This window comes from Myotis yumanensis, unplaced genomic scaffold (assembly GCF_028538775.1).
Source record: "Myotis yumanensis isolate MYYU_CA2020_CCGP unplaced genomic scaffold, mMyoYum1.0.hap1 SCAF_14, whole genome shotgun sequence".
NCBI classification, from domain to species: Eukaryota; Metazoa; Chordata; class Mammalia; order Chiroptera; family Vespertilionidae; genus Myotis; species Myotis yumanensis.
The window spans coordinates 15427960-15440563 of NW_027223765.1; the positions used below are offsets into that span (position 1 = coordinate 15427960).

The 12604-nt window shown below is 37.6% G+C and overlaps 1 protein-coding gene across 2 annotated transcripts in view; it reads right to left on the bottom strand.

Moving 5' to 3' along the window:
* Positions 1–12604, bottom strand: part of ZCWPW2 (zinc finger CW-type and PWWP domain containing 2) — a 79536-nt gene that overhangs the window by 3478 nt on the left and 63454 nt on the right. For both annotated transcript variants that reach the window (XM_070433290.1, XM_070433291.1), the window contains 3 exons: positions 9557–9615; positions 7942–8009; positions 366–490 (listed from right to left, as the gene is read on the bottom strand). In XM_070433290.1, the coding sequence (XP_070289391.1) occupies positions 366–490; positions 7942–8009; positions 9557–9615 (252 nt within the window). The remainder of the gene's footprint in view (positions 1–365; positions 491–7941; positions 8010–9556; positions 9616–12604) is intronic.

Consider the following 12604-nt stretch of genomic DNA (forward strand, 5'->3'; position numbering starts at 1 on the left):
AGGGCAGATTTCCCCAGCTGCTCTAACCCCAATGCCCCTCCTGACTGTGGAGACTGGCAGTGCGGAGGAGGCCTCTTTAGTAGCACTCCATTCACTACATCAAGCCCCTTCCATCTCTCTTCTATTTCAACCTCAAAGATCTGAAACAAAAAGAGCACCTCTGCTAAAACTCAGGTATTTTTTCAAAGACTGACAGGTCTATTCTGATTTCTCAACAGGCTACTAGTTTACCATTCAGCTCATGATAATCAAGGGCTCAAATCTGAGAAGTGAGAAAGGTTTTCCATATACTTAAAATGTCCACCCAGGAACAATCTCTGCCATGTAAAGAATCTGAAGTTGTTACTTGTAACTATTAATATTACCTCTTCTCCTGTATTTATTTCCTCCCCACATTCCTCTTCGGGATCATCCGGTGTTGCTGTGGGTTCTAGAACTTGCTGTAGCATTTGCTCCAGTTCTTTTAGTAAAACTTCTGTCTCAGAGACAACTAAAGAAACATAATTAATAAAGTAAAAAATGCTACATCTTAATTCAATCTAATTACTAATCGTAGCTACCACAAAAGAGGAAATCTTCCAAATGTTACAAGATAAGAAATAATATTTTGTATAAATTTCATATATGCCCTCTACTTGATACAAAATTATTATAGATTTCAAGGTGAATATTTTGCAATTATTCCTTGAAAAAAGTAGATGACATTTTTGCTATGTGTTAAGTACCCCAAAACAACAAAAGCTCACTAAAATGTTGTGTGCTTTTTTTGAATCAGGAGCCAAGGACACTAACCTAAATTATGTTATTAATAGACCAGGGGTCAGCAAACTTTTCCTGTGAAAGGCCAGAGAGTATATTTCAGGCTTTGTGGGCCAGATGGTCTCTGTCACAACTACTCAATTCTGCTGCAGTAGTGCAAACCATAGACATGTACACAAACAAATGAGAGGGGCTATGTTCCAATAAAATTTCATTTACGAAAACAGGCAGCCAATGGTAGGACTGAAGGCCACAGTTTACCAATCTCTGCAATAAACTATTAAAATTACTCTTTAAAAGGGAGCCATATGATTAAGTGGCTAGGCTAGACACAGGCTAGTCTATTCCTAATCCCAATATCAACACATCTTAATTGCCTAATCTGATATTTTTTAAAAACACACTTAAAAATTTTGTGTGTGTATGCTACTGTGACAGGAATATATTATGTTGGCAAAAAAAAAAAAAAATCTGATAATTCACTTCACTTGCTGAGATAAAACAATACCCCCCAAAGAAATAAACACCTATTATAACTCTATAGACTCAACTACTAATTAACAATATGCAACTGAATTTCTGATTTAAGTTAAAAAAAGCATTTTCATTTGCTATGGAGTCTTGCTGAGGTAATGATCAAGGAAAGGAGGCCATGTGGAGCCTGCTGTCCTGCACAAGAGACAGATGGAGCACCTGAGAAGTCCTTCCAAAGGCAACATGATTCAAAGAGAAAGGCCATGAATACACATCCCATCCCCTTCCACTCTGGTTACAAAAATCTGACATACCACCTCCTATTATCCACTGTTCATTGGCAGACCACCACAAATCACACTAATAGAACAGCTAAAAGTTTATGGAACATAAAAATAGACCCAGCAAGATACACACTTTAGAGCTCAAATATTATCATTGAATACAGAAGCAAGGTGTTCCCAGCAACAGCATTAATTTTTACTGTAACTGTTGAATGCATTTAAATTTTTTTTATTAATACTGTTTAGGAAAAGTGAGATATATATCCACATGAGATTATAGCCATACATGCGCGTGCGCACAAATGTACTTGTAAAATAAGCATGTTGTAAGGTAAAAAACAAAAATTATGTGAAAAGTTTGATGCATTGTTTCCTTTTCTCGATTTCAAAAGAAGCCATACTTTATTTTCATCTTTGTTGATAATTTTCTCTTACTTATTATTTGTAAGAAAGAAATTTTAAAATTCTGCTAAAACACTGTTTATTAAATAATGGTGTTAAATAAGATGATGGAAGATTATTAAATAGAAAGTTTTCCTTCCCTGGTTGTTCCTATAGTACTGAAAGAACAATTTTTAGTTTACATTTTTCACATTCCAATTTTTAATTATTTTATTTTTTAGAGAGGAGGAACAGGAGAGAGAGAGAGAGAGAAAGAGAGAAAGAGAGAGAGAGAGAGAGAGAGAGAGAGAGAGAGAGAAAAAAAATCGATCAGCTGCCTTCTGCATGCCCCCTTACCAGGGATTGAGCCCACAACCGGGCATATACCCTGACTGGGAATCAAACAGGCTACCTTTCATTGCATGGGATGATGCTTAACCAACTGAGCTACACCAGCCAAGGCACATTATAATTTTGTCTACAAAATAAATTTTTCTGTCAACATTTACTGCTTTCCCCAATTTCCTTTATATTAAATCAACAAATATTTATTCTGTGCCTACTAAGGGCCAGGGACTCAAGAGAACAGGTCTAGACCAATAAGACTTCCTGGCCCTCATGTCTTCACAGCCAATCTTAGGTTTTCTCAAAACAGCTTGAAAACAGCATTCTGATAAGCCATTCCACACTTTAGGACCAGTTCCTATGTTCAAAAATAAAACAAGCAAAAATTTTAATTGATATGTTAGTTTCATCCACATAGATCTGTGTTCTAGGGTAACTGCTAAAGCCTAAGAACATGAAGTTTGAACTATTACACTCTAGAACGATGGTATCCAAATTTTGATGGGCATAAGAATCACCTGGAAAGTTTATCTAAAAATATGAAAGCAACCCTATGTCCAGAATTTTCTAGAGGAATGTACATTTTTGCTGAAGCAATTTTGTTAATGAAATTGACCTCTATATATGACAAACTTTTCACTTAGTAACCTGTTACTTAACAGACCACTATTTGTGGTTACTTTACACTGATTCTCCAGTCCTACTTACAGGTGTTGTGTTTTCCTGCTTTACATTCTGAATCTAAAGCTATTGACACTGACATTTAATGCATGGTTGAGAAGATGGATTTTGAGCTATTCTGTAAAGGAAAAATGGCACAAAAACATCTTTATATTTCTAAAGCTATGCTAAAATACAATCAATTTATGATAATGAATGTCAATGCTGAATGGCATTGTAGGCTCTCTGTTTTCAAGTGATCTGGAAAAATACGTACACTGCTTTTTGAACAAGGGTAGATAAAGTAATGGATGACTTCATAAATCAACCAGGGTTCATAATACCAACTTGACGGATGTCAAATCCTGTTTCCAGAGCCACGGGAGCTTTGCTTTTCTAAATAGGTATTCCTATTTTGTGAACTGATAGAGTTCAAAAATAATTCTCAAGAAAGAGCAGTTACTGTAATCTACAAACTAGGTTATCAAAATTGGTCAATGATAGTTTCCAAAAATAGAGACAGAATGAATGCCTTTGCTGATTGCATGACCAATCATCTTCTATCAATACTGATTATCCTGTAGTTTCCCTGACTTCTTTGAATTTGTTGTTCAGAGTAAAGTGATAGCATTACAGCTGCTCCATCACTCAGAGAAAGTGAAAAAGAAATCTCATGCTGAAGTCCACATCTGACTTTTAAAAATGAAGTTTTGTAAAATAAATCAAATTGTTTTTCCATTCTCAATGAGAAATGCTGTTTGTCTCAATATATCAGTCATTATTTTAAAAGCTTTCGAATGTATATTTATGGAGTTTTCTTTCAACTCTACTTCTCTATTAAATGTTTAAAGAAGCTGTTTCCATCTTATATAAAGAGGCTACTGGTTGGGTCACCCCAAAGCTGGCACTAAAAAATATCATCCTATTAATAAAAGCCTAATATGCTAAGTGTCCAGTCATCTGGTCGGCCATTCAACGAATCAAAGTGTAATATGTTAATGATAAGCTAAGGCCGCTCAACCACTCACTATGATGTGCACTGACCACCAGGGGGCAGACACTCTGACTGGTAGGTTAGCTTGCTGCTGGCATCTGGCCGATCGGGACTGAGCAAGATGGGCCAGACACACACTGGAGCCCTCCCACGGTCTCTCCCCAGCTGGCCACCTCCCGCATCCCTCCCCAGCCCAACTCATGCACCAGTGATGCCCCTCAGCCTGGCCTATGCCCTCTCACAATCTGGGACCGCTTGGGGGATGTCAGAGAGCCTGTTTTGGCCCAAGGCAAAACGACCAGTCACTATGATGCACACTGACCACCAGGGGGCAGACTCTCAATGCAGGAGCTTTCCCCTGGTGGTCAGTGCATTCCCACTGAGGGAGAGCTGCTCAGGCAGAAGCCAGGCTCATGACTGGCAAGTGCAGCAGTGGTGGTGGGAGCTTCCCCCACTTCCGTGGGGAGCGGGCCTAAGCCAGCAGTCAGACATCCCTTGAGGGCTCCCAAACTGTGAGAGGGTGCAGGCCTGGCTGAGGGAACCCCCGAGTGCACGAATTTCATGCAACTGGGCCTCTAGTGTTAAATAAATTTGCAGGGACATTTCAATAAGTACGTTTAGAAGGCATTCTTACAGAAAACTTGATTTTGTTTTGATTTTGAGTAACCACAAACACTCCTCTGTCTGCTTACAATGAATATAGAGATGAGTAAAATACAGGGTGAAATGTAATGGAGAAGACAGCATCATTCCTGGAGACACAAACAGAAATTGGAAGCACAAGGCTTTGTACAAGGGGCATGAAGACCAATCATATCTTACCAAGAGGTAAGATTTGTCTTGAGTAGTAAGATATCACCTCTCTCCTTGTCACCCCTTCAAGCTCCAAGCTCTTCATGCTCTTGCTTGGACTCACCCCATGATGCAGACCTTTCCTATATTAACATCCCCTTCCATGCTTACATGTCCCAAGTCAATTATGAATATACCATTTGCTCATTTAACAATGAATGCTAACAGATTACTAGTTTGCCCTGGGTAATTATTAATATGTCAATATCTTATTTAATCAAACTTTTATAGACTGTCTATTCACCCAAAAGAAATGAGCTATTTACCAACAGAAAATAATGATACAATTTGAAAAATGATAAAAACTCAAAGATTAAAAGAAATAAAAATCAATTCATTAAAGGGGATACTAATGGCAATAATTACATTTTAAAATGGTTAGACCAGTAGTTGTACCAGTGGTGTACATTTTAAAAAATAGCTTTAAGGCTCCTGGTACTTAAAGCAACCAAAGAAATAGCTGCACACTTTGATTAATTTTAAGAAAAATGTGACCCTAGAAAAGCCATGTAACCTCTTAAGTGCCTCAGTTATCTCATCAATAAGATGGGAGATATAATATCTACTCTATCAACCTCATACAGATCTCATAAGGGTCAAACTAATACATAAAATACTTAGAAGAGTGAAGATATATAGAAATTGTTATAAGTATTGGTTTTCATTGCTATTATTATTGCTATTTATATTTCATCATCATAGATACATTTTCTTATCCCTAAACACTGGGGAAAATCAATTACAGGGATAATACAAATTAGGGTGGGGCAAAAATAGGTTTATAGTTGCTCATATGGAAAATAATACAATAATTAATAAATGATAATACAAGAATAAACTCTTTTCACATACTCACAACTGCAAACCTACTTTTGCCCCAGCCTGTATAATACATGATATTCCTGGTATCAATTTTCCAAAAAATACAGACATGTTCCACAAACAGTTATATCTTAGATTAAATCTTTACATAGTGGTGGGTATACAGTTTAAATTATTTAGTGATTCCTCAGCTTTTTCTTGACTATTCTGTCCTTTTGCCTCACAAGAATTAATTTATTGCCAGAAACAGTCCTTTCCATGTTGGATAAGCCATATTTCACTGCATCTCTTGATTACAGATGAAGAAACTGATAGTTGGAGAGTAGCTGCACTTAATTAGTTCTCCTCCTGATCTCTAAGGTGTGTGTGAGGGTGACAATTGGTAGTGAATCTATATATATAAAAAGCCAGCGACCAGAACGCTGTAAGGACTAGAACAACCCATCACTATGACACCCACCGCGTAGCGAACCCGCCCGATGCGGGGGTGGGGATGCAGGCCAATCTCAGCCCTCCCCCCAGCCAGCCTGGCCCTATCGGCCTGATCGGGGTGGGCCTGCCAGCCAACCTCCCACCATCTCCTCCTCCCCCCGACAGGCCCGGCCCCAATCCGCCCCAATTGGGGATGGACCGGCCAGACCCCACCCATGCACGAATTCGTGCACTGGGCCTCTAGTAACTTCATAAAAGAACAGCAAATCTGGAGTAGTAGACTAATAGGAAAGATGGTCCAAAAAGTAGGGCTTGCAGAGATTCCAGAAGAAGATGGTATAATTTTCCTGTATTACTTGATCTAGGGTTGATTCTGCCTTAAGAATACATGTGAGATATTGGAGGCTTGCATTTAGGGATCCATAGAAATATAGGTAGCAGGTAAAATATCGGAAGAGGGTTAGACTACTATTAAATAATTATTCTCTCAATATGTAGACAGCTCTTGAAAAGAAAACTGTAGGCTAGCTGTTTCTGCTCTTCAGATGTTCAAATGAGATGGAGGAGTAAAACACAGATTAGGCTATTTTAACAATTAACCATTGAGACTTTTAAAGCCACACAGAATGTGAGACTCCTGAAAAGGCTTCCCTTCCCATGGATAACTCCTGAGATGAATTCCCTTGCTTACACGGAAGAGTCACTTCCTGTCAATGAGCTCCTGGCTGCACTGGGTTTCTTGTGCAGTAACCCTTGCAAGTTCGAGGGTAGAAGGATCCCAGCGATGGAGCCCTCAGCTGTGGTGCCAGGTCTTCCTAGTGGAAACTCAGTCATGGATAAGCTACAGGAATATTTGAACTGATCTTGTGAGGCAAAGGGACAAAATAGCCAAAAAGGGCATCTTAATTAAAAGGAAAGAAGCAGCCAAATAAGAAGAGATAGAAACAATAGAATTTTGTAGTAGTTTAGGAGAAGAATAAAGGATTAAAAGTAACAATAACTATCCCAACCTTTCTCTGCCTGTTTTTCTTTCTTTCAATGAGACTATAAATAAGTGACTATTTAGCTAATTGAAACACAGTGCCATAGGATCTGGGGGTGGCTACTAGTGAAAGGGAGGACGGCATGAATAACGTCTGGGGGTTTACTGTGCTTTGAAACCTCTGTAAGGCTGCCTAAGTTCCATCTTGCAAATAAGCATTTGCCTGCTTTTCAAGACACAAAAATGTACAAAGGGTAAAGCACTTTTGAAATTAAAACCTTCTCCCTGCATTCCACATTCACCTACTGTGTTCTAATACCAACGGCTATTCAGCTGGGAGCCCCAGGCTGCCACTTTTCTTCCTTCTCTCCCTTTGGCACTTCACTCCATTTGGAATGGAGAGGTCTGAACTGAAATGTATTTTTGCTGATATTTCTTCCCACAACTGCTGGTACTTTATTTTAAAAAAAGTTATTTCCAGAAACAGTCTTCTCCATGTTGGATAAGCCGGTTTTCACTGCATCTCTTGATTACAGATGAAGAAACTGATAGTTGGAGAGGTAAAGTAGCTGCACATGATTAGCTCTCCTCCTGATCTCTAAGGTGTGTGTGTGTGTATAGGGGGGGGGGGGGCGGGGGGGACAATTGGTAGAGAATAACTTCATAAAGGAACAGCAAGTCTAGAGCAGTAGACTAATAGGAAAGGTGGTCCAAAAAGGAGGGCTTGCAGAGATTCCAGAAGATGGTACATGCTAAAAAGAGAACATTTAATTCAAAGGAATAGAAATGTAAAGACAATTGAAAAGCCCTAGAATGTAAATCAAAACTCAAAATAACCCACTAATGTTTCTCAGATATGTATATATGTACATTATTTTTCTTCAAAGGACTACAACTTTATTTGGTAGTATTAAATAGAAGTAAAAGAGCTAAAATTAGGACAGGCCTTCACATACCCATATTTTCCTTTGATAAGGCATCATCTGTACAAACATTTTCAAAACAGCATTTTAAAATAGCTTTCCTAGAAAAAAATGTGACATAGTTAGTTTCAAATAATCTCTCATGTATATTTAAATGACCATTTATATATATGCATTGGTAATCATAAATTATGAATATATATTTACTTTAAAGTACTCTTCCTTGTTTTATACTGTAAGGCAGAATGATACAGTGAAAAACCAAAGGGAAATAGTATTGATTTGGGTTCTCTCTAGGTGAAAAGCACTAATAATCTACCAAGCACCTTACATAGGCTTTTCATGTAATCCTTCCCCCAGAAACTTACTAAGTAATTGTCAGTCCCATTGTGTAAAGAAACCGAGGCTCTGAGAAGTTGAGCAACTTGACAACATAGGTAAGTGGTTGAGCATGACGCTCTAAATTCTGTCTGACTGCAAAATCCATGCTATTCCACTACATGGTGTTGCTGATTAAGAGTCAGAAAACATTTGTCCAAACACATTTTCTCTAACCATAAGATCTTTAAAAAGCCACTTAGCTTCTCTATGCCACAAGTTCTTCACCTTTTAAATGGAGATGACTGTGGTACTCTGCCTACCTATTTTGATGGGGTTACTGGGAAATATAAATGAGATAAGGCATTTTTAAAGTCATTTTTAAAACTTTAATTATTCATCTTCTGAAAAAGGACTATCAGAGTAGTCTTTGAGTAGGACTCACTTTAACACAGTACTGATTACCATTCATTAAAAATAAATAAATAAACAATCAATGGCTGGTTCAATGATAAACACTAACATTTGTCATCAGTGCTTATTAGTTCACTAGAGGTCCGGTGCATGAAATTCGTGCATGGTGGAGGGGGGATCCCTCAGCCCGGCCTGCACCCTCTCCAATCCGGGACCCCTTGGGGGATGTCCGACTGTTGGTTTAGGCCCGATCCCATAGGGACTGCTGGCTCTTAACTGCTCGCCTGCCCCATTGCCTGATGGCCCCTAACCCCTCTGCCTGCCTGATGGCCCCTAACCACCTCTGCCTGCCAGATTGCCCCTAACTGCCTCTGCCTCAACCCTGCACCCAGAACCCGGGCTTCCCTCCCTCTGGCCAGCTGCAGGCACCCGGTACCTGGGGCAGCTTTGCCCAGGCTGGCCACAGGCGCTCAGAACTGGGGGCGGGCAGCTTTGCCCAGGCCGCAGCTGCCGGCGCCCGGGACCACAGGTGGGCGGTTTCTCCTGGGCCCAGCTTTGTCAGGAAGGACATCCGAAAGACGTCCGGTCTAATTAGCATATTACCCTTTTATTAGTCTAGATTATAAAGACCTGTTTCTGGTTCCCATGACGTATTTTAAACTGAAAACCTGCTTCTCATCTAGTTGCTCACATGATATTAAAAGTCCTGGTTCAACATTTTTCTATAAACACCAAACTTTCTCCATACTTCTAAAACTACTACTTATCATTTTATTAATTCTTTTAGAAAATTTTAAACCCAATTGTCTCCCTAGAGAAACAGAATCAAGAGCCAGGGGGAAATGCCATATAATAAGTAAACCCAATATATATTTCAATTTTATTATAATACTTTTTAATTAAAAAGAAAACATACCTCTTCCTTTTTCTGAATTTGGGCTTTTTCGTTTCAGTATTATTTTTGGAAACTGGCAACTGTAAATAACAACAAAAAAGATGAGACAATTCATATGGGACTGGATGAGCTCAGTAAAATAGTGGATCCTATATGGGCCCAGTAATTTAGCCCATAGCCCTGAACAACACCCTAGGTCATTGGTCAGCAAACTCATTAATCAACAGAGCCAAATATCAACAGTACAACGATTGAAATTTCTTTTGAGAGCCAAATTTTTTAAACTTAAACTATATAGGTAGGTACATTGTTATTAACTTAATTAGGGTACTCCTAAAGCTTAGGAAGAGCCACAACAAGGGGCCAAAGAGCCGCATGTGGCTCGTGAGCCGCAGTTTGCCAACCACGGCCCTAGGTCAACTCTATGTCAATCAACTTCACAGTCCCTGCAATTGCACTGATCTGCTCAACTTCCAGGAATGGTAGGCTGATTCAGATGAATATTACCCCCTGCATCCAGGTTTGTCACCTTCACATACACATAAAAATACTAAGTAAAACAACTTTTTAAGTCTTAATACATATATGACCATTAAAGAAAGGAAAATAAATATGTATGTGCTAGAAACATGAGGAATGCAACACCATATAGGTGGGAACTGGCATGGTGAAGGCCACAAGGAATTTGTACCAGGATAGGGCACAAAGGACTTGGGACTGGGGTTTTAATGATTCAGCAAAGATACAATGAAGAATGTGAAGAAATTAGAACCTTCATATATCGCTGAGAATGTGAAATGGTGGAGCCACTTTGGAATACAGTTTGACAGTTCTTCAAATGCTAAGTGTAGAGTTACCCTATGATCTAGCAATTCCACTGCTAGTTATATACCCAAGAGAAATAAAAACATGTCCACACAGGAATTGTACATGAACATTCATAACATCATGATTGATAATAGCCAGAAAATAGGAACAACCCAAATGTCCATCAGTAGATAGATAACATGTGGTATAGTCATACAATAGAATATTATTCAGTCTTTAAAAATAATGAAGTAAAGACACATAATACAATATGGATGAATCTTGAAAACATTATGCTAAGTGAAAGGTCAGAAATGTCAGAAACAAAAGGCCACGTGTATGATTCCATTTGTCAGACACATCCAGAAAAGGCATATCCATAAAGACAGAAGTAGATTAGTAGTTCCTAGGGACTTTGGAGAGGAGAGAAATGGGCAGTGACTGCTAATGAGTATGTGGTTTCCTTCTGGGGTAATGAAAATATGTTCTAAAATTAGGTAGTGGTATTGTTTTACCCAACTGTATCTATACTAAAATTCAATGAATTGTAAGAGTGAATAAATTATATCTCAACAAAGATATAATTATAAAAAAATTAGTGACAGAAAAATTGAAAGGAGATAGAATATACTATATCAATAACTATTAACAAAAGGAACCCAACGTAGCAATATTGCTGTTAGAAAAAAGCAGGTGTTAAGGCAAAAACCATAATCAGGGATAAAAGGGTTATTAGTCAATGCTAAAAAAATCCACCCAGAAAGTACAATAGTCCTGAACCTGTATGTACCTAAAATCTTAGCCTTAAGATATAAAAAGCAAAACAAAAGTAGAAACTTATGAATCTACAGTTAAAATAAGATATTTTAATTTACTTCTCATAAAAATTATAAAGCAAACACAAATTAGTGAAGAAATAGGAGAATTCAACAAAACAAATAATAAATTTAATAAACACATATCAAACCTGGCACTGATTAATTATAGAATATGTATTGTTTTCAAGCCTAAGAAATTTGCAAATTTGATCACCTATTGAGTCACAAAGGAAGTCTCAAAAATATTAAAATAATCTCTATCTTATAGACCATATTCACTGACTAAAATGCAATAAAATAAGAAAGGAAATAAGAAATCAAAACCCAAAATATAGCTGAATAAATTTATAATCATATTATAGATATAGAAGAACTCACATTTTCCCATGGACCTTCCTATGATAAAAGTTATGATCTATGTCAGGATATGGTCTCATATTTTAATTATTTGTATTCAAGACTTATCTTCTCTCTACGGCAGTGATGGCGAACCTTTTGAGCTCGGCGTGTCAGCATTTTGAAAAACCCTAACTTAACTCTGGTGCTGTGTCACATATAGAAATTTTTTTATATTTGCAACCATAGTAAAACAAAGACTTATATTTTTGATATTTTATATATTTAAATGCCATTTAACAAAGAAAAATCAACCAAAAAAATGAGTTCACGTGTCACCTCTGACACGCGTGTCATAGGTTCGCCATCACTACTCTAGGGTAATGCACTTTGTCTCCATGTCACATCTTGCATACTGTAGGTGCACATGAAGTGCATGTGGAATAAATTAATGAATAATTGTTTGGAGAAAGATAGGATAAAGACATATCAGCATAGAGAAGAAATGGAGTCGATGTTACTGTCCATTCTCTAATGCCATTGTTGGTGACTTGGGCATTTAAACAATTCATTCCATTTATCCTCAGCTTCTAAGACAGCTCAGTGCAACTTTCACCTCAATATATTCGTTGGTTCCTTTTATTTGTCTTTTCACTTTAACTTACTAAAGTGATACTTTCTTAGCCTGCTTTGTTGAATTCTTTCAGTTTTACTGATCTTTTAATGTTGAATCAAGTATTTGAACTACAAAGATAGGAATAACTTTTTTAAAATTTACTATATGTTTAGCAGTTAGGAGAGTAACATTCACATTATACATTCAAAAGCATTAACTATGAAATGAAAACTGAATTTAATAATTCCTCAAGGTATTATTAAACAACTTAAATAACTTAATAATTACTCAAGGGAAGTTTGTATGAAATACTCATGTGGCTGAAAACTAAGTAATTATTCTTCTTTTTGTGATCTTCAATCTCAAGGAGTAATTCAATTTTTTTTCATTTTTTTTTCCAGGACTGGAAATCTACACTAATAAAAGAGAAACATGGTAATTAGCGTACGACTGCTACCCTTCCCATTGGCTAATCAGCATATCCTTATGCAA